General features: G+C 33.9%; 3 protein-coding genes across 10 annotated transcripts; 1 reads left to right on the forward strand and 2 right to left on the reverse strand.

Moving 5' to 3' along the window:
• The first annotated feature begins 411 nt into the window (after positions 1-411).
• Positions 412-1,271, forward strand: LOC150034081 (uncharacterized). Its single transcript, XM_090317370.1, has 2 exons — positions 412-706; positions 813-1,271. Exons 1-2 carry the CDS (start codon positions 563-565, stop codon positions 981-983), a joined length of 315 nt encoding a protein of 104 aa, XP_090173496.1. The 5' UTR covers positions 412-562; the 3' UTR covers positions 984-1,271.
• Positions 1,272-1,649: 378 nt separating this feature from the next.
• On the reverse strand, positions 1,650-11,537 carry LOC120085324 (synaptonemal complex protein 1-like). 8 transcript variants are annotated; one of them, XR_016531811.1, is made up of 20 exons: positions 11,210-11,529; positions 11,073-11,122; positions 10,617-10,824; positions 10,376-10,501; positions 10,132-10,230; positions 8,137-8,813; positions 7,806-8,054; positions 7,573-7,701; positions 7,419-7,487; positions 7,237-7,347; positions 6,613-6,720; positions 6,426-6,536; positions 6,270-6,356; positions 5,504-5,590; positions 5,301-5,408; positions 5,034-5,120; positions 4,865-4,924; positions 4,380-4,483; positions 3,419-3,523; positions 1,650-3,318 (listed from the first exon to the last, which is right to left on the reverse strand). XR_016531811.1 is itself a non-coding variant. In XM_039041256.2 (19 exons), the coding sequence occupies exons 1-18, from the start codon at positions 11,367-11,369 to the stop codon at positions 4,382-4,384; spliced, it is 2,628 nt and encodes an 875-aa protein (XP_038897184.1). In that variant the 5' UTR covers positions 11,370-11,529; the 3' UTR covers positions 3,325-3,579; positions 4,380-4,381. The 8 variants fall into 8 exon arrangements, 2 of the variants coding, with proteins under 2 accessions (XP_038897184.1, XP_038897187.1); XR_005483877.2 differs by having other exon boundaries at positions 1,651-3,298; XR_016531813.1 differs by having other exon boundaries at positions 1,653-3,298; positions 3,419-3,579; positions 10,627-10,824; positions 10,920-11,122; positions 11,210-11,309.
• Positions 11,538-14,758: 3,221 nt separating this feature from the next.
• LOC120086605 (RNA polymerase I-associated factor PAF67) lies at positions 14,759-19,465 on the reverse strand. Its single transcript, XM_039043337.2, has 7 exons — positions 18,628-19,465; positions 17,719-18,053; positions 16,956-17,295; positions 15,878-16,026; positions 15,664-15,757; positions 15,149-15,220; positions 14,759-15,061 (listed from the first exon to the last, which is right to left on the reverse strand). Exons 1-7 carry the CDS (start codon positions 19,177-19,179, stop codon positions 15,017-15,019), a joined length of 1,587 nt encoding a protein of 528 aa, XP_038899265.1. The 5' UTR covers positions 19,180-19,465; the 3' UTR covers positions 14,759-15,016.
• Between the last annotated feature and the right edge of the window lie 2,657 nt (positions 19,466-22,122).

The raw sequence follows: 22,122 nt of genomic DNA on the forward strand, positions 1-22,122 counted from the left end.
ATAAAACATGTTCATAAATAAATTAACAACAATTTATTGTAACTAATATTTAGTGGATAACTATAATTAATTTACAGTTATTTATATTAGAATCTAATTTTCAAATTCTGCTACCAAACACATATCTAAAATTGGCGATCATTTTATTTTTTGTTTTCATTTTTAAAAATTAAACCTATAAGTACTTTTCCACCTCAAAATAGAACTAAAAAAAGTAGCTGATTTTAAAAAACAATAATAAAAAAAAATGATTAACAAACGAATTTTAATCTGTTAGTTTCAAATTTCTATTTTAAAATTCTCTACAAAACAAACTCTTACTTCTTTTTTATATTTTTTATATTTTTCACATAGAACGTGAGAAACAGGCGGCAGGGCATGAACATGCATACATACATATATTGATTGTTGATCTGCGTTGTTATTAGTTGCCCACCCCAACTTTTCAAATAACTCAACACTAAAAATCACTGGTTGCGTTCTTCTCTAGTACGAGTAGCTTTACGATAAATTACCTTTCATTTCGGACCCCAAGCAGCGTACAACCAGTTGGAGAAGAATCATGGAGAAAGTAGAAGCGGAATCCAAAGACGAAGCAATACGATCCAAAACCGCTATTCGATGTGCAAAAGCAGCTTTTCTACTTTCTTCGCTCAAATCCTCCCAAAATCGCCGCCTCAAAGCCACTGTCGATGAACAAGCCAAGGTTCTCGATTACAATTTACGATCAGTTTCTGCCCTAGCTTTGTGGATAGCGCTCTGGTTTTTTTGATTCGCGATTTTCAAAAATTAAAACGTCGATTACCTTTCAGGAGAAAGAGATGCTGAGGAGAACTGTAGGAGATTTGAAGATCGAGTTGGCTAGGGAGCGGCTGAGGAATAAGAGGATCAAACTCTGCGGTTTGATAGAATTTGTTCTTCAGCTCCTCCTGGTTCTCTCTCTTTTGAGCTTCTTCCTTTTTATTGGCTTCAAATTTGTTTGAACTCTGATTCGAGCAACCCTGACCAGTTCACGAAATACATTACTGGATTTATCGTCTTCCATTGTTATTTGTAGTTCTACTGTAGGTTCGAATGTGTGAATTTCTTCGACAAGCTATGTAGAGTTCTTTAACTCCAAAGGCTTCAGAGAACTTCCTTAGTTACTTCGGTCAATTGAAATCGTCCCTTTCGAGGGTCAAACAGAAACTTCAATACATTGTGGGGGTGTAATGCTTCAAACGAATTGTTCTATTAATACAAGTTTCTCTATTCCAAATGTTAAAACATCACTAACTAAAGTATCTATAAAGTATAAATTAGGAATTGTGTCGAAATAGGTAAATTGTAAATAAATGATCTAGAAGTATCCTAGACTTTCTTTAAATCAAAGGAATTTTAGATAAGGAGAAACCAATAAATATTTAGAATATTTGTAAAATTCAAGAACATCCTTTTATTTGGATTCCAAAAATCTCATACTTATAAATAGGAGGTATAGAAGTCAAGAATAGCTAGAGTTTAGTAAAGAACAGTGAGTAAATATTAAGGGGCAAAAGAATAATCTCTAATAAAAGTTTTTTTTTTTTGCCAATTTCTTCTACACCAAACAAAGAAAAAAAGAAAATAATCTCAATAAAAATGATTCTCATAGAAATCGTGGATACACATTAGCTTCCATTATTAATAGACAAACTAACATATGTATTTTTAATAAAAAGGCATATCTAACCGAAGATAAAATCAATGCAAATAAAGGCTAATGATTAAAAACATGTTTGAAAGAATTGGTTTAAATAATATAGATAAATTTAAACAATTTTTCAAAACATATAATACTAAAAATGTGAAAATTCAGATCTCATGACTTATAAAAGAGGCTATTAATATATTCTAAAAAAACAGTGGTTGGTAATATATTAATTGAAAGTTTGATTATTAACATAATTGCTTACTTTTCCTCTTTTTTTTTTTAATTTTCTTTTTAAAAGAAACAATTATGTTCTTGACATACGGCTAGTTTTGACTTTTTCTTTATTTCTTTACGGCTAGTTTTGACTCTTTTTTTATTATTATTATTTCCTTCCTTTACAGTATAACATTCAACTTTATAATATATTCAAAAAGGGATTTTAAATTATATTATTTTACATTGCTCCGTGAAAATATTGAGAATTTTAAGGGATCATCTCAAGAAGTCAGTCATGGAAGGTTGCAAGCATATTAGCAACAATTGGGGGTCAAAGTTCTGGAAGCAAAGATTGTGGTGGATGGTTTGATTGAGATTGAAAAGCATTGGCATGGACAGAATCCTCCGATGGAAGTCAAGTTTAATTCTTTGGAGGTGGTCAAATTATTGAATCTTCAAGAGTTTGATTCATCTAAAGTTGATCTTTTAGTTAAAGAGACTCTTGGTCTTATTAATATTTCTCTTTTTTGTAAAGTCTAGAGATAGGAAAACAAAGTTGTCTATAATTAAGTTCTTTGGCATCCTCTTCTAGGTCTTCTTGAGTTTGGAAAGACTTTCCAGCTATTGTTGTTCCTATTATTCTTGAAGGGGAATGAGGTCTTGTTTGGCTCTAAACCCATCTCGAGCCTTATAATTTCCACCTATAGGGAAACCCAAATAAACAAACAGTAAAGATTCCACTTTACACCCCAAGTTCAAGGCTATTCCATCCAAAGCATTTCTATGCAAATTAATACCAATGATGGAGGTTTTGGAAGTGTTCAAGGACAAACCGGAGCCCAAAAGGAAAGTGTTAATAACAGACCACCAATTCGTAATATTGTTGTCCTCCCAAGAACAAAAAAGGAGAGTGCCATTGTTGGTTCGATATGTATGCTTTTATGTTTAAGAAAAAAAGGACTTCAAGTGGAATGAAAAGATTCATGACTTATTATGCCCTTCTTGATCATCAAATGCATTCAATTATCGAAAACAAAATATTATCATCTTATTTTACCAATCAAGATCCTTGTTTTCTAATATTTATCTCTCTAACAATGCGTATTTGATTCACGTATTTGATTCAACTCTCGAGTTCATCAGGCAAAGTGAAGTAGAAAGACATTGATTACTATAACATCCGAGTATGTTCAGTTATGTCGTTTGTATGGATTATTTTCTACATGTCCTAATCCGTTCGTAACCAAACAGTTATTCCATAGTTGAATGGAAATCCATGCAATTAAAGTATATGAATCACAGTAAGATTAAGGGACCAGTGAACTATCAACAGAGGATTGTTTCCTGAGATGAGAAACATTCAAAGTCCACACCCGATTTTAACACAGCTCAATATGCTGCATTTCAGTCCTGTAAACATCCACGGTGAACTACACATTTCAAATTGGAAGAAAACATATGGTTATTGTATTAGCAGACAGAGAACAGTTCAATCAAATAAGCAGGCAGCATTGAGAAAATGAAACTTGCCTTTCAAAAATATAGACGCGTAAAGCCATCTCACATCTTTGGCTTATCGAGTAATAGAGCCAGTCGATTGTGAGAAAAACAATGAAGGCTCACCTTCTCAGCTCCCTGTTCAATTCCCACGGTCATCCGAGTTATAAGTTCAATTTCAATGGATGCAGTACCTAAAGGGAGAGGAAGTATTCATTTGAAACTTTGCTCGAATAAGAAAATACAGGTTACTGGTATATTTCAATCCAGATCATGTTTGTCACTTATTTACTCTACTTGTTTACGACCAACAATAATCTTAGACAACCAGTAGTGTTTCAATAATACTTCCATACATACTCATCAGCCAAGTCCAAATTCCAGTAGGAATCTCTCCTTCCAAAGTAACTTCAATAAAGTGAAATTACCTGAGTTGACTTCTTTGATATAAACTTTGCAAGCATGGACCAAGATAATGGATCCTTGTGAGCATAAGAGAGCAAAATCAATGTTCTTCCCTATCATTTTGGAACTCGTGACAGTGATTGGTATATTGGTACCCGTTTCAAGATTCACGTCTTTGAGTCTGACATTAGGGAGAAAAAAGATTGTATCCACTTATAAAGGAAAGGCCAAATCCTTCTCTCCTTGGCACGTGTTTAGACTAATTTTTGTGCTTGTGGTATATGTCATTGTTATCATTCGTTGTATTAGGGTAACTTTGGACCTTTGTTGGTAAGGATCCCAAGAAAAGGAGGAGTCTTTTGGAAATGTGCAAATTAGCAAGTTGTTGGGCATTAATAATAGAAAAAGATAATGACATAAGGTTCAGAAGAGTTCAAATCTATTTGGAGCAATGGAGACTTCCACTTATCTTCGGACTAAGGCATGTAAAATCTGATCAGAATATAGTTTTGACCATGGAATTTATTATTGAAATATTAAATTTTCTTTGAAAGAGAACTGAAAACTAAAAGCATATGGTTGAGTATACCTTTAATCAAATGCATAAGGATCATCTGCATAGGGATTCAAGGACCCTTCGGAAAACAAATCACCAATGTTTGAAGGACGGGATTCACCTCCACCCTTGATTTTCTGCATAGAGTTATAACACAACATTTAGATGCTACAATGTACACCACTTTTTTCTATAGAAAATCGTGGTCCTCTGATATTTCATATTTCATAAAGAAAAATACTCAGGTGCATTTCGAACAGCATCTTTGTGCATTCCATCAAATTGTTCAATTTACTTCTTTTTTGGAAATATTTTACTTCTTTTTGTGAGGGTGTGATGAGAGTACTCTTAAATTTGACATTAAAAAACCTTTTTTTTTTTAATATTGTTCTCGTCTAATTGATACTGAGAATTATTTGAAGTTAGCATGAATCAGCAACCAACTAATGCCAACTGCTGTACACAAATCAAGAAGGGGAAAGACTCCCAATAGGATATGAATATAAGCTTTGCTTTACCTTAACAACAGGACCTCTGGGAGTATTTCTTCTTGGAGTTTTATTATGTTTTCTCGGGTCCTGATATACATGAAGACCAAATTTTACAATTGAATAATAATTATGAGATGATCCAGTTTCTCAACATGTGCATGGTCCTATCGGTTCATTTTAGCGTTCAGGTTCATACCTCAAACAGAACTGTACTTTTGGTTTTTCTTTTTTTTGTGATCGTCCTTCCATTTGTAGTTTCAACTTCATATTCATGGCAAGTAACCTAACCAACCATTAATTAAGCTTCAGTATGCAGCGGCGGAAGGTGAGTGTAAAACTGTACGGAAAAATTTGGAACTTCACATAATTCCCTTGAGCTTCTATCAAGATGTTAATGGTTATATGCATTAATCTCAACAGTTCAGAAAATGTGAAGTGCAGATCATTTTAACATACAATCTACCTTCTTATGGTGCTTAGGGATATTTGCAACACTTCCTGCGTTTATGTCCTCTACGGTCTTCAACAACTGTGATACTGGTGTTTGAGTTGCTTGCAGGTAAGGTGATTCCTGTGAGAAGATATAAGATACAAAAGAATTTAAAATGTGGCTGATCAGCAGACTTCTTTTCTATCATTTATCTAACATCTGTCAGTATAGCACACCTCTGCATTTGCTGTTCTAATCAGAGTATGTTTGCTTTTTCTGGAACCACCAGAACCTCTCATCTTGATTGATGACATGGAGTAGTCCTACACCATGACAAGTTATTAAATTATGAAGGATCAACTAAAATTGATATAAAAAAATGAAGTACTAATCTGGATCTTAACTACTACAAAGTGTGGGAGTAATCTTGAGATTTCATGTTTGAACTTTCATCTTTAATATTGGAAAATAAAATAATACACAAATAAAATAAAATTGAACTTAAAAAGAAAAGAAGAAAAAAAGACATATTTGATAAGATCTCATATTGACAATGGTCGATGGCAAAATAACTCATTCGAAGGTATTTGTAGACCCCAAGACTTAATGATTGCATTTCTAAAATTACAGGAATTAAATTATTTCAGAGATGAATTTAAGGACTAACATATTACAAACATTGTAGTGCAAGAACTAGAAATATATTTCAACCTCCGTATTTTAATCCAATGAAGTTTTATACGGAGAAATAGGAGCCTTGTTATAACAAAATTAAATTTTGAGAACGAGGAAAGTTGTGAATGAGGAAAATGATCCAACAAGAATTAGTTTCATGTTTTCTACATAATATAACAAGTCTGGAACAGATCAATGGTACATAGATGATGGAATACAACTAGCTACCGGTTCAAGTTACAAGAGTGCTTCAGAAAGGGAAATGGCATGAAGCTGATTGGTAATATCACATGCATGTGCAGAGTTACACATGAAACAGGAGATTACCTTCTTTGAATTCACTTCTTGGTCTTCTTGTAGCTTGTCACCCATCACTTTCCATTGCAATTGCAACAAAGTTCTCTGCCTGTCTTCCTGTTACATTTATAAGTAGATTAAAACATGAGCACAATACTTGATATTTATACCTGAGTCTATCAGTACTTTGGTTTTTTGGAGATCCAATTCCTCTTGAAGCTTCCTACATTCATCTTCGTTTTGACATCTCAAAGCTTTCATCTGAGCCTCATGTTCACTTCTCAGTGACGTCAATTTCTGGAACAATGTAAATTACTGAACTATTAATTAATGGTGCAAGGGCTGACAGAAACCAAAATTAAATATATGTAACCTCTTTCAAGTCGTTCTCAGCTTGAAGTTGAGCATGTTTTAACTCTTCATTGTGGTCAGCTTTACGAATTTCTTCATTTCTAGCATGCTCTAGCTGAATTCGACTCAACTAAAATCAAAATGTAAGATATAAAACACCATACTCATTGAGGCTCAGTATCTATCCCTCAAATAAACATATACACATATGATAGCCAGTAAGATTAATGCACCACCCGAACAAAGAAGCTTCTGAAATTGTTTAATGAATTACAATTATTGGTAGTGAAAGACAAAAAATTCAATTACCGCCTAAACTACAAGTTAATTTCACTCATAAGCTGGCCAATCCACTAAGGCTGTGATATAGTTTCTCATCATTTAAGATATAAGAAATTTAACGTTTAATCCAGCTCAAATTGACACTCATAACAGAATGGAAGTACAACATCTTAATATTTTTACTTGGACAAAAAAGGAATCTGATGCACACATCCATAATCTAGAATATAAGTTTTGGTGGCAATAAGACCACAAGAAAAGAAAATAGGAACAGAAAAAGATGGTAAATCTTATCGGGTGGGCCATGTCAACTATGAATATCTTGATCAGAGAAAGATAAGTTAAACTTCTTTTCAAATGTTACCAGAGCAGCATGTTCTTCCCGAATGCGAATCAGGCATTGCCTAGATTCTTCTTTCATTTCTTCTAGTCGTTGTTCACAATTTCGTTCCATCTCTTGTACAATTTGATCTGCCTGTATGCTTAAATGAATAAGCAAAAAGTTTGATATTTTAATATGTTGCAATATGAGTACTAAGAGTGAACCTTTTCTTTTTCCTTGCTGACAATCTCCAATTTCTCCAGTTCATACTTATTCCGGATGTCATTGATAGCCTAATAGTTGCACTGCTGTCAGCCTAAATAAAGGTAGTCTTATCGCATGAAGACCATGTACGAGAAAAATAGTAACAAATAATACCTGATCGTTTCTATGGGATATTTCTTTCAAATGCCTTGATAATTCCATCTGTTTACTCTCCAGCATAGTATCGTGCTGTCTTTTAGCATCAGAAAGCTTCATTTCAGCAGCAACCAATAGAGCTTGATTCTGTAATAGATGAGTATTTGATCTTAAAGTTAAGTTCATTCAAAAGCTAATCACGAGAATTTGTCATTGAAAATCAACGACTGCAGCAATATAATTTACAAAACCTCTTTAATTTTGTCTCCTAGCGTCTTCTCACACTCCTTAGACAAAAGAATAAATTCTTCCTTTTCTTTCAGAATATTGCGAAGTTGATCACCCTCTAACTCGAGCATATCTGCATGTTTCTTATGATTCTCGCTCTCCTTCATCAAAGTACCTATCTCTTCTGCTTTTTCATGTAACTCTTTCTCCAACTTTTCTATGTTACACTGATTCTCGATTTCTAGTTCGGAAATCTTCTGCGACAAATTTTGCTGCAAGAAAATATATAATAAAATTAGTTGAATAACGGTGCTTATCATCAAATTATTTAGATCTTTTGAGAGAGGTGTTGACCATTTTACTGTCAGATAGTCTTGAACTTTCTGATAAAGTATCAATTTTCTCCTCTAACTTGGAAATTAATCTTTCAGTCCGGATCTTTTCTGAAACAAGAGTTTCTACTTCAGACTCCAACTTTTGAACTTTCTCTCCTGCTAAACGAGATTCTTCTGAATGCTGTGCCATGAGCGATTCTTGGACTTTCTGAAGTTCATCTACCTTTTGCTGTGATTCCACCGTCATCAACTTGAATGCATTGTTTTCTGATGTTATACAAGTCAATTTTTCATGAAGCTTGTTGTATTGCTTTTGGGCGAGCTCTGAAGCAACATCCCTCTCCAATTTGGCCAGCTTGAAGCAAGAGTCATTTAGAAGGCTTAGCTGATTAAATTTCTCTAAAAAAGTTGAGTTATGACGATCCAATTCAACCAGCTGCTCAGAAAATAAACGGACAAGATTTTCAAGGTTTTTGGTCTCCAAGAGTGACATATTTAATTTCTTATGAACCTCGTCGTTATGCATTTCCAGATCACTCTTTTCCTTCTGCAAGTCATCACATGAGGCTATCAAACTAGTAATTTTGTCTTCTTTCAAGTTCAACTCTAATTGTGCCTCTGCCAGTTTAGAGTTCAATCCATCTATGATCAACCTGTTCTCCAGGACTGTTTCTTCTAGTCTCTTGGTCATAGAGTCTGCAAGAAAGTATTGTAGTAGTCCATCTTTACGAGAGTAAAGTAACAAAGCACTACAAATTATAATTTTACTTTCCTCAAGTTGAGAATAAAGTAACAAAACACCACAAGATTTTAATTTTACTTTTCTCGAGTTTTCGAACATCATGAGCTATTTCGAAAATTTTCAACAAACTTTAATAGTTTTATATCAAGATTGTGAATAGCATTGAGTCAAATCCTGTGATGCGGGAAACAGAAAACTGGAAAGTTGATTCTCATCTCCTTTAGTAAATCCAAAATTCGAGAACTGTGAATGTATTACAACTATCAAGTATGGTAATGCATGTGATTAGAGATGTAGCACGGTATTTAAGAATTCTCTGGAAAATTTTCAGGTAAAAAGTGGATATAAAGAAAGTGAAAGCACTAATAGCCAAATTTATATTTCATTGGTGTCAATGGAGGATCATGAGGGGTGGAAATGCATTAGGCAGACAAAAGCATGATATTCGTGGCACCTTATTTGTACCCTAACCAGAAAGAACATCCATAATATTGAATTTCATCAAATTAAGAATATTCTGATTGTAAAGAATATTAAAAGAAGACCGACAAGGGAGTCTTCAGCCTCAAATGAAACAATGAAGTATGCTTAATGCTCCTGAATAACCTAATGACTGGAGTGTTCAGAGCAGATGCCCAAATTACTCCAAAAATTTTGGTTGAGCTTTCCGAAACTTAGAAGAGAAGTCTACAAAGTTACATTCAACCTCACTATCTACATTACGTGATGAAAAAGGCCAAAACTTTGTCCTTATTCTGAGACACCCTAACAAGTCAAATATGAAAAGCATTATAGATTTTAGGAATCTGTGTAAAATTCTTCAAGCACAAAATTGTCTTCCATTTACAATTAACTGGTGAAGGGACTGTTCAATGTCAATAAAATTTAGACACGGCCCTGTTCCCAGCTTAAGGAATCAACTATCAACGTTGGATTGGAAATGATATGATAGAAAATAGTTTCCCGCAGGCTTAATTTTATTTTGTTTACATAACATAACCAAATAAACATTCATCAATTCATATTTATACATTGCAACTAAGAATTGGTAAAGTTATGACATTGCATGTTAATACATTTCATGTTAATACATTTCTATGTTGATATGAAAATAGCAAAATGAGAGTTGGTTATTGTTAGACAATACTTCTTTGTCTTCATCTACAAAATGAAACCTTCCATATTACGTCAGGAAGATTATGATCCCAAATTACCAAGCATGCATTGGTTTATGAACTTCCTGAAATTTTTAGCTTTAATCATTATAGTTACCTTTTTCCTCAATCAGATTTGCAGTCCTCTGCTGTTCTTCTCTGTACAATTTACAATTATCCTCTTTCTCAATTTTGAGCTCCGCCAGCTCCTTTTCACCTACGTTCAGAGTTCAAAAGCATTAGATAAGAAGCTGCACTCCAAAGTTTACTAAGATAGAATAGCATAGAGAAATTTATGGTACATTGTGATATTAACCAACGAAATATTGAAAGAAGTCAAGTTCAAAGGTTTTAGATCTTACGGTTTCTTATTGTTTCTTCTACGGACTCTACTTTTATGGATAACTCCTGCATTTGTTGGTTTAACCCATCAATAGCCGTAGAACTTGCAGATAATTTGGCTTCTAAAACCTCCTTGTCTTTCTCAGCTGTAAGATTTCATTAATACAATGATTAAATTTTAAGTAAGCCTTAGATGAGATCAATTATTACTAACAAAGAAAAACGGAAGGCTTAAATTTTGAGCCTCAGATTGGCAACTACCATCCTGAACCTGACTGGCTAAACGCTGTAATGTTTCATTGAGCTGATCACTCAATGCCTTAGCCGACGAGAATTTTGATTCCAATCCCTTCCACAACTTCTCGTCTTCCTTCTGCTTCACCTGGAGTTTTGAATTTTCATTCAACGCATTCTGCAGTTTATCCTCTAAAGCACGTGCGTGCTCCAGCGATTTCTTCAATTTCCCATTCTGCAAACTTTTCCACCTTAGAAATCCAGTACTCCGCAGAATGATCATAGAAAAAACAGAGAAACATAACAGTGCCGAGAAAAAGTAATTCAGACCTAACAAACTGTGAACTATAGAAAATAGCACACAGACTATTTGTGTATTGAGATTAAAAATGAGATGGTTGCTATTCGACCAATTTCAATGACCGTATAAAGCTTGCATGAAGATACGCGCGCGCGCAACACACAGAAAATGAAGCTTCATACCGCCATTTCCAGATCAGTCTTTAAAGAAGCTTGTTCTTTCATCAATTTTTCTGCATAATATGGAGAACGCGATCAAAATAAAACTTCATTCCTTACAAAAGAATGATTAACATTACACAGAACTTTCCGATTAGAACCTGCAGCAATCTTCAAATTGACAAAACTTCCCGATGAGGCAGAGTCCGGAACGGAACGCGAAGAGAAGGAGAACGTTTTCGTAGTTCCTTGTGCCGAACCAGAGAGTGATGACTTCAACTGGTTCAACCTCTTCATGCTAGGAAATCCGAGCTTCTCCATTGTTGAATCGAAAAACGGCGACAGAGAGAAAACCTAGTAATTTGTAATTCCACCTCGCTCTCAATCCCGCGGATTTTCGCATATCATAGTGTGCGACTGAAGTGACTTGAGCGCCAAGGGAACAGAAGTTCAACTAACTTGCTTCTTCAGTCCCCGCCTTACAAATATGAGGTCCGCACGGGTAGTTTTATACTGCATGATAGCGTAAGTATCACGCGCTTGTAATTTTACAGTTTTACCCTTCGGAGACAATTTAATCAATGCGTAAGTACGATTAGCGTACCCATTGATGGGGGTTAACTAGAAAAGTAAGGTATTTTTAAAAATATATGAGTAAACAAGGATACATTTCAAATTATTTAAGAAAATAGGGTATTTTTTTTGTCTTCTAATAGGATTCGTAGGTTCAAAAAACGAACATATTTAGTTATAAAAGTGTGCATTAGAATTTATTATTCTATTTGTGGTATGGCGGAGGTCACACATTATTTTTTCGTGCCCACCTGGATTCAAGTCTTTCCTAGAACAAATTAAAATTACTTAATTTATAGATATGATATGGTAACAAAATTATAGAATCAATAGTATGCTTTTTAAAATTTAATATGCATGTAAGCTCGTTTTAGAGAGTCTTGATAGAGAAATTATTCTTTTACTATTTTTTTTAATATTTAAATTACAATTTAACTATTAAGAAAAACATTTAAAAAAAAAAAAAACCATCCATATTGGTAGGATTTGAAGGAGGAAAAAATCGTGTGTCTCCATCACTATATCACAACTCAATCTCAAGCTCCTCTACACATGGAGATGCACAGAAATTGGACAAATCTGATTAACTGAATTGAATCGATTGGTTCGATCCAGTTTCTTTTAAGAAAATAGAACCATCAATTCTTTTAATGAATAAAATCGAGTGGTTCATTTGGTTCACAATTCACAGCCCAAAAAATCTTGAAAACCTGAACGGAATCAACTCTTTTAATAATAAATAATTTTATTATGTGTAGCTAGTTCACCCTTTATTAATTGAAAATTCTATATAAGCCCAACCCATCTTTACCCCTAAAAAAAAAAAAGAAAACTCTAACTCATTTTCAGCTTTAATCGTCCCTCTTCCCTCATCCGATCGTCCCTCAATCCCTCCGTCTCCATCTTCACTTCAATCCTTCTCTCCACTCAATTTGTCCATCCTCTTCCTCCCTCATTCGATCATCTATCATGAGTTCCTCCCTTCTTTAGTTCTTCACTCGATCTTCATCCTCACCTCAAGCCTCCCTCTCCAGTCACTCGACAGCGAATCAATACTTCTTCTCTCCACGTCACAGCAGTCAGCTTTAGCCCTCTCCCGTCATCTCCGATTTGCAAATCAGTTTTTTTTTTTTTTGAAAAGTTTCAATTTGATTGTTTGTGATTTTTTTTTCCAGTTTGATTGAGATTTTAGCAACAAGGAATAATAAAAACTAGCTGGGACAGAAGGCGCAAGGCAGCCGTGGATGAACTTATATTAAAAAAAAAAAGTGAATCATTGGTTAGAAAACGAATCGATTCAACCTGAGCTTAATCAGGTTGGTTCAATTCAAAAATTAAAATCGATGAAAATTGATTTTTGACGGTTATTCTTCACTGTGAACCGAGCACTTTAGTGTAGTATATGGTTCAGCCCAAAATCGGGGAACCAAACCATGTACGCCCCGACTTGCACCCGGTTATTTATAAATTAAATACATAGCCATTAAATTTAAACTCAAGTCAAACTTCACTTTTTTTTTTACATGTGGAACAATTTTCAACATGTGTAATTTTTTTGAATTGACGCATTGTACTAGAAGACAAAAAAAAAAAACAACCTATTTTACCTTTTTTTTTAACAAATACGGAGGGGAAGAATTAAACCAAACCTCGAAGTTAAAATACATACCAATTGAGTTATGCTCATATTAACCACGATTCAATTGTTAGCATGGAATGTACCATGCATTTTGAAATAAAAATATGTCCAATAAATTATTAAACATCCTATAGTATATACAATTTTCTAAACAAGAAAAAGCTAATTGATTATCCCTCTTCTCCGTCCTTCTCCTTCAATACTCAAAGACCTTCATTCCAACCTTTTCCATTTCATTTTCACTACCTTAATTTTGTTGACACTTTGGACAGACTACAATGATATGATAATTATAAGGAAATCATCCATAAATATTTTTAGATATAAAATATTTATCGTTGATAAACTATACTCATAGTTCAATCATATTTTGTTATATGACACTTTTCTTATATCTTGTCATATGACACATTCTTCTTATTTCATTTTAAAATATTATTTATTTATTTATTATTATTTTATGTGATTAAAATGAATACATACCAAATATCATTCCTTCAAAACAGAGAATAATAAACCTACTACACAAGAATGACAAAGTAGAAGAAATGATGATATTAACTAATAATATCTTTTAGGGAATAATACCTTTTTGGTCCCTAAGTTTTGACTTTATCTATTTGGTCCCCTTTTTAGTTTTGTTTAAATTTAATCCCTAAATTTCAAAATTTTACAATTTCACCCTTCAAGATTTGAGTTTTGAATATTATTTCAATTTGATCTATCATTTTCAATATTCTGCATTTTTAACTTCAATTTTTCATTAAATAGTTACTTTTAATCATTATCATCAATTTTCATTAATTAATTAAAAATAACTATGAAATGAAATTTTAAATATAATTTTGAAAGTAATAAAAATAGTGAAAATTAATTAATTATAATTATTTAAAAAAGACAATTTATTAACATAAATTAACTCTAAAGACGGAAAGTATATATCAACATAGATTAAAAATGTAAATCTTGAAACATAAATACCAAATTAAAACAAAACTAAATTAAAGCATTTCGAAACTTAGGGACTAAATTGAAATCAAACTCAAAATTTAAAGACTAAATGTTCAACATTTGGAAACCTAGAGACTAACTAAAAACTAAACCCAAAACCTAAGAACCAAAAAGGTATTCTTCCCCACGTTTAATTTTCTTTTTTCTTCTCAGTTATATGTATGTAGTTTTGTATCCTTGGCTACTGAATGATGATACTATTGAACAAATAAATGAACTAGCACAGTACAACACTTCTAATGTAGGTGGCGTTCTGAAAAAAACATATATGGTTTTATAGCACTTACAAAAAGGCCTTGTAATTTTTGAACCGATTCCATTTGTAATTCTAACCAAGCACCTGGTGTAACTGTCGCAACAGAAGGTGCAGGAGAACTCGAAACTGTTGGATGAACTTTTACATAAGAAAACTTGAACAAACGGAAGCCTTTGTTGAACATCCCAAGTTTTATGCTTCCATGTAAAGGAAAATTTTAAGATGGATACATGCATCAAGTAAATCGATTAATAACATTTAAATACCAAGATGACAAACTTAAAAAACTCAGGCACAAGCCTTCAACACTCTAATATCCGAATGACAATTGAGTGAGTGCAGACGATTGAAGTTGCTTCTCAGAAGTATAGCTACACTAACAATAGTACAGAGTTGAAAAATGGATATGGTAGGCTTTAAATGGAGTAAACGTTCCTTAGTAAAAGCCTCGTCAAAAAAGGCAGTTCAACCAAACTAATTAAAGAGAACTCAATCCAGTTTCACTCTGTCCAAATCATTAATCATCCCTTCGAGCTGTCAGAAAGAAAAACACAAGCATCATTATGGTTTCATCCAGATAACAAACGTAGAGATGCAAGATTAACAGGGAGTTTTACATACTTTAACAATCTGCCGCAAGAAGAAATCTCCATAACGATTTACAGGCTTAGATTCGACAACATGGATAACGTCCTGCAATGAATTTAAGTTAAAAGGCAGCGTCCTTTAGGATAACAATTTTATAAATAATACCGAAATAGACTGAATCCAATTTGTATGACAGCAAAATCAACATATAAATATGATAGATCAGAGAATAAAAAATTGTAGAAGAACCAAACAAATTCAATCTGGAGAGTCATACTCAGCAGAGCTTCCATATAAACATTTACTTGCAATCTAAACATTTTTTGTAAAAGAATATATAAATAATAATAAAACGAAAACGAAAAAGCTAAAACCAACCGATAATATAATACAAGACTACCCAATTTAAAGCTATTTTCAACTTGAAACCATCTGAAATCCAACAATGTTAATAACAAAAATGAACTACTGATAGACATGCCATGTGTACTGAATTCGAAATGCATTTGCAAACCAAAGAAGAGGCAATTCAAGAAAAGTAGGCATACATCGTCGATGTAGAAATCCACGTCTGCATTGGACATAATTTTTCCAACACTATCAACGGCATGGGTTTTATGCTTGTATGTCAACAAAATTGTCCTGTAAATATAACCAACAAAAAGGAAAAGAAAAAGAAAAAAAAAAAAGAAGCATCCCTTAATTAATCTTCAGAAACATGCAGCAGCTAATAAGAATGAAATGGTGTCTTCCAATTCCAACCTTAGAGTGGATTCATCCACTTCCATGTAAACCGCAAGCTGACCAAGGGAGATGGTGGAATACACTTTCAAGAAGGTTCGGACACCAGAGAGTAACTGTTGTTGCTTTACTTCATATAGAAATAGTTTCAATTGGAGTCTATAGGCATCCTGGAAAAGATGAGAGATGCAAATAAAACCTCCGAAAGAGAAAGAACACGGACAACACGCAGAAGGGGTTTAACATGACCACATGCATGCATATGTTTTGTGCAGAAATGATGAAATCAAACTCATCAATCTTAATCTTAACTCCAATTTGCACAAAGTAGACAAAACTCGAGAAAGATGCTTAAAATAAAATAAACATTACTCTTAGAGAGATTTAAAGTCCTCTTGAAATGATGTTTTTAGAAACTTCAAAGGATGCTCGAGTTGAATAGTCAAAGAATCAGCCAGACAATAAACGGTAGAAACTCCTATAATATTAAAGGGTTCAACTAGATATTAAAGAATTGTTAGGAGGAAAGCCGTTCAACCAGATGCTCTCAGCCTATATAATTGTCTGCTTGTTCCTCGCTCATTTTGATTAGAAACTACTTCGTGAAAGAATGAACGACAATGCCCAAGGCCAATAAACCCTAAAGACTAGGAAAAATTCATACAATTGATAACATTCAAAACACTGGTGGCACTCCCAGTCATAGCCTACTCATTGTTCGACTCGACATAATGAAACAATGACTTAGACAATAAGACACATAGCAAATAAAATGCACGTTGCTTGATCCAAACAGCTACAAAACTCTATGTAATAGCATGCTATCCTTTATTTCTACATTGCCTCTTCACATTCTTTGACTCATTAAGCAGGGTACTGTCACTCATTCACCTAATTTCAAATTTCAATAATTTGTATGGTCACAGAACACTCAAGTTCAATCCATGATATTTCTTGTCAACTTCATTCCTCCATCAGATATGGAGGCTTCAAAAGGAATGTCAATAGCAGACATATCTAGACTTTACTTTCAAAATAGCTGCCGCTTGCTAAAAGTTACAAAATACAACTTCTTTAAAAATCCAGATCTAAAGCTTACCTGGTTGTAGTTTACTAGAGGCTCCTCGAAACTAGGTGCAGATGGAGTGATGAACTTCGGACAAGCATATGAGAAAAGCTCATCATAGATGGCAAAAGCCTCCTCGTCATACCTTTGCATTCTGATCATCTTTTCACCATACTTCTCCCGCAACTGAGAGTTCACAGTTTCATCAACAAGCTTCACTTGTGGACAGAGTGAAACACATATAGCCAACAAGGCATACATCTGCTCATTCTTCTTTAGAATCTGCTCATACTGAGGAGATTTCTGATGGTATTGCTTAGTTTTATAAATATACAAGAGAATTCGGTTAAATTCATGAATGGCATCCACATACCTGAAAATAGGGGGAAATGAACTTCATTTAGAATTCATTTAATGAGAAATGAAGGGAAAAGGTCCAAGGCACTAAATACAGTACCCTACGAGTTCTAATAAAGATTTGACATTCAACTTTGCATGACAGGTTTGACATTTCCTTTAATCCTTTAGAGTGAACTGACAACATTTTTTAATAGAAGCAACAACTTTCATTGAGAAAAAATGAAAGAAAGCATAAACAGGAAATTTTTTTTAAAATTTCCAAAATTTAAAAAACTAGATAAGGAACTAGTACTGTTACATTTATGATTTATGTATAGAACATTAATACCTTCAACCAAAATGCAAAATCCACTGAAAGGTATGCAGGGAATGGAAAACAATGCATCAATAAGATGGAACACTTGAAAGAAATGCAGAGTGAGGAAATAATTCATACCGCCGCAACATTAGGTTGGCAAACCCATAATGGTATATAGTAGTAATATGGCTTCCAATCACACTAGTAAAAACACCTTGCTGGCTTATGTCAATTGGGAGTAAGCACTTCAAACCAGTGTGATAGTCACCTAATAGGCAATGAACCCGGAGTAATCCAACCATGCTGAAATATCCCAAAACCTTCAAAACATTACTACTTCCACCACTATAGTCATACCCATCAGTGGCTGTAAATTGTTCAAGACCTTCTTTCTCCTCTTCAAGAATATGAATGATTGAGGATTTCTCTACAAATGCTTGCAAGTAGTTGAGGACGCCATATACGTTCCAAGCCTGGAATTAAACAACCACTAAAGTCAAGCTCCTAGTCCTTTGGATATAGATAGACTATTATTAGACCATAAAAACCATCAAGACTAGACGGGCAAAAAAACTCAAAGTGAAGGTTACAGCAAGAAGATGAGTGTACGAAGGATCTGTGCCTGTTGGATACAGATACACCCGAACATGGCTATCAAATTTGGAACATAATATCTGACCTAGGGTACCCAAACTCCATCAGAAAAATATAAGAAAAAAACAAAATAATACGTTCCTCATCTCATAGTCTTAAAAGATTTTCATTCGAAGTTTAGAAATCATTGGATTCAGGGATATTCAAGCTCTTTTTTAACATCCTTGGAGATGGTATAGGCTTCAAATCCAGTCCTAAAATACTAAAAATTATACAAATTAATTTCATATAGAAGAATGCGAAGGCCAAGAAGTAATATTGTTTAGTAACCGTTCACTTCCTTGTCCAATTAGTAACACGCATCCTCCATATTTTCAGATAACGACTAGATCCCATGTGTTCATATTTTCATGTAAACAGTGGAGGAAAATAAAACACATTAGTCGTAGTAACCTGATCGAATTGCCTCAAAAGAGAAATTTCCTGCTCGGTCTTATTCTTCATCTTGGCCCGGTATTGACAGAAACTCTGGAACTGATAAACAAACTCATCCACCATATCCCATAGCCACTGGTTAGGCAATTGCATATTCACGACTCCGTGCAAAACCACCTGAAATAAGCTACAATAGTTATCCCACGAATCAATCCTCTGCTTCAAAGTTGGTGATAGCCTCGCATAGAGATGGCGGAACCACATCTCACGGTAAAGTAGGCAGAAGACATGGTCGTTATCCACAAAATGAGCCACGGCGTCTACTGACGGCCATGGTGTGTCCTTGAATAGGCGATCCGATAGGGACTGGAAGGAGGTTTCATACATTTGATGGGTTTCATATACATTCTTCTCACGGATGTGGCGGTATAGATGAACGACAAAGGACTTGACGGAATCTGGAACGAAATTAGGGTCGTAGCCAATGTCTTGGCCAGCCGGAGACGGCACCGGCGCGTGGCGGGGGTCATCATAGTTGGCCCGCGAGTCGTCGTAATCGTACGAGGCCATGATGACTGAATTCTCCTGTTAGTGAGGTCGACGGAAACTAGGGTTTTAGTATAGAGTTGGAAATCTGGGTGGAGAAGCAAGGATTGGAATGGAAGCGATTGCTGCTCATGGATCGGAATTTTGGGCTTCAGTGCTTTAGCCGATCAGCAGATGATTTTTGTAAGTTGGGCCCAACACGAAATTTCTTAATAATGGGCTTCAGTGCTATGTGCAGCACTTTTATCGCCGATAGACCCAGCGACAGTTTATATTATAAGGGAAATTGTATGGGGTAGCAATATAAATTAGTGTATTTGCACCCGTAGCTTGCCGCTTTTAACTTTGCAACTATAGCAAAGAAAAGGTCAATCTAAGATGGGAGCAGTCTCATGGATATTTTGTTTTCCATTTTATTGCCCAAAAAAAAAAATGGAAAGATATGATGACGTGCCACTTTCTCACATTAAAAAAATATATATAGCTTGTTGGGAATTTTTATTCAAGTTCTTGAAGAAAAAAATGACAAATATGAGTTTGCATATTTTTCATCTTCGTCATACATGGTATTTTATTTTTGTTCGATTCCTTTTTAATTTTTTTTGCTCGATTGTAAAAGATCTTAGTGTATATTTTAAAATTTTCTCTAATTTATGTTTTGATTAATCGTATTTTTTTTCCAAGTTTTAATAGTATATTAGATGTATAACTGATATACCAATTTTATATTTAAATCAAGTTTTAACGTTATGTTTATTTTAAATTTGGCATATCAACAATATATTTAACAATAAATAACATTACAAGTGAAATACCCAAATCGACCATTCAACCTGAAATCATCTCAAAAAGATCCAATATAGAGTCCTCTTAAGGCGTTCGTAAGCATCATTGGGGTAGATACGGAAGGATCTCATTAAAAAGAACCTTGAGTGGAAGCGAGACCATCCCAATTCCCATTTCTCAGCGAATGTAATTTTTACAGAAAGTAAAGAACAAATTATGCTTTATATAAAATATAGCATGTTTTATTAAAAGGAAACTTAGGGTTTCAAAAACCCTTACCTTTGAATACCTTTTTCAAGAATCCCTCAATCAAGTGAGAGACATTACCACAAAGGTGACCTCGGTATTCTTAGGTAGAGAACCCAGGAGTGGTGAGCTCTAACTATTTTGGAATGAGGGAATGAATTTTAGAGAAGAGATGAGGAAAAGGAAAAAAATTAAAAAAACTTACAGAGAGTACGCTTTTCTGTTCAATATCGTATATTTTCTGACTTCCTTTCTTGCTCTAAGATGAAAAAGACTAGTATCCCAAAATAAATAATACCATCCATCCACTTACGTGAGTAGAGAGATTTAAATTAAAATAACAATTAATATATATATAAAACTATATGTTATATCAAATATAACATATAAACTATAGTTTAATATTGTATCATATATAATAAATATAAGTTTTTTTTTCTCTCTCATATGACATTTAATATAAACCACATTTATATTAAATTTAACTATTGTGAATTCAATTCACATAATTAATATTTGAATCTTATTCAAATATTTATTTCCTCTCATAATGTATAAAATACATTATATCAATTATATCATATATAATTAAAATAACTTAATAATAGCATATAGAATTAAACCCCTCTATTAATTTGAAAAAAAAAATCAAATTAATCCAAAAACTGATTCTCATTTAATCCTATTAAGCTACCACGAGGACCTCATGGACCTGTAGCTTGAAGCACCAACGATACATGAATAATTAATCAAACTCTTTAATTAAATTATTCACCATCCGTTAACTGTTGGGCACTCCACTAAAGACTGGTAGTTGCAGTCTTCGACCACATATATATTTTTGTGTCTATTGGATATAACCAATCAACAGTATAATGACCCTCCACAAATTACTCCATAAGTACAACTGACCAAAATTACCGTTTTGTCCCTGTAGTTATATCTAACTCCTTAAGTACCACTAATTTCTCTAATGAACAATAAATCATAGTCCAACAATGACTAAACCCCTCTCGGGCCAAGAGATAGTGTGACGCCACATTTTTCAAGCCCTAGAATCAGCCCTTAAGGGAGCAGTCTATCTACTTGCCTCGATCCCGGGGAAGGAATTAATTCATTCTTGTGTAGCTATGTTCCCAGCTCCCCAATCAGATGAATCCCTTAAATGGTAGGCTTATTGACTCAACGATCTGACCACTCTCACCCATATAAATCAAAGGACCGTCCCTATAGGCAAGAGTTCACAACTCACTCAGGATTCAAGTCATGTTACCTATAGTCATCCTGGTGAAATGTAAGTCTTTATCATGAACGGTGTTATATAACGAGACTAAACATTTTGTGGTTCAGTCTTATACAAACTCCTTTGTATAGAATATCTCTACTCACATGTCTATACATGAATGATCATGATCATATCATTTGAAGTACTTTACATCAATTGTAACACCTATAATGCGAGCCATACTCGTAGTGTCACTAGGATAAGGTACCCAGCCTTATCCATCTACTACGGTCCATTTAGGTTATCACTTAGACATGATCCACCCGTATGTTTCTACATACACGTTTAAGCTACAAGATAACTTTGGATGTTAATTTATTGGTTTGTGGTTAATGCAACTAAAATATGGAATAAAATATCATATATTTTATTAAATAATCAATGAGTTTGTTAAAAAAAAATATTTACAAACTATAGGACCCTACGAGATTTAGGACATCAACCACAACAGATATAATGTTGAGATCAGATATCTTTGGAAGAAAACTAGAGTTTGGCTTAGTACCTTTGATTCTGCCGAAGAGGCTACTCAGGCTTACGATAATGCCGCTTGGACCCTACATCGAGCAGTTTGAGTTCTATCGCCATCAGATTTGCACGATTTAAATGATTTTTGTGGTAAGATTAAGTGTTTTTAGGGTAATAGGCCT

Source organism: Benincasa hispida, chromosome 9 (assembly GCF_027475165.1).
Source record: "Benincasa hispida cultivar pf3 chromosome 9, pf3_genome.v1.1, whole genome shotgun sequence".
NCBI classification, from domain to species: domain Eukaryota; kingdom Viridiplantae; phylum Streptophyta; class Magnoliopsida; order Cucurbitales; family Cucurbitaceae; genus Benincasa; species Benincasa hispida.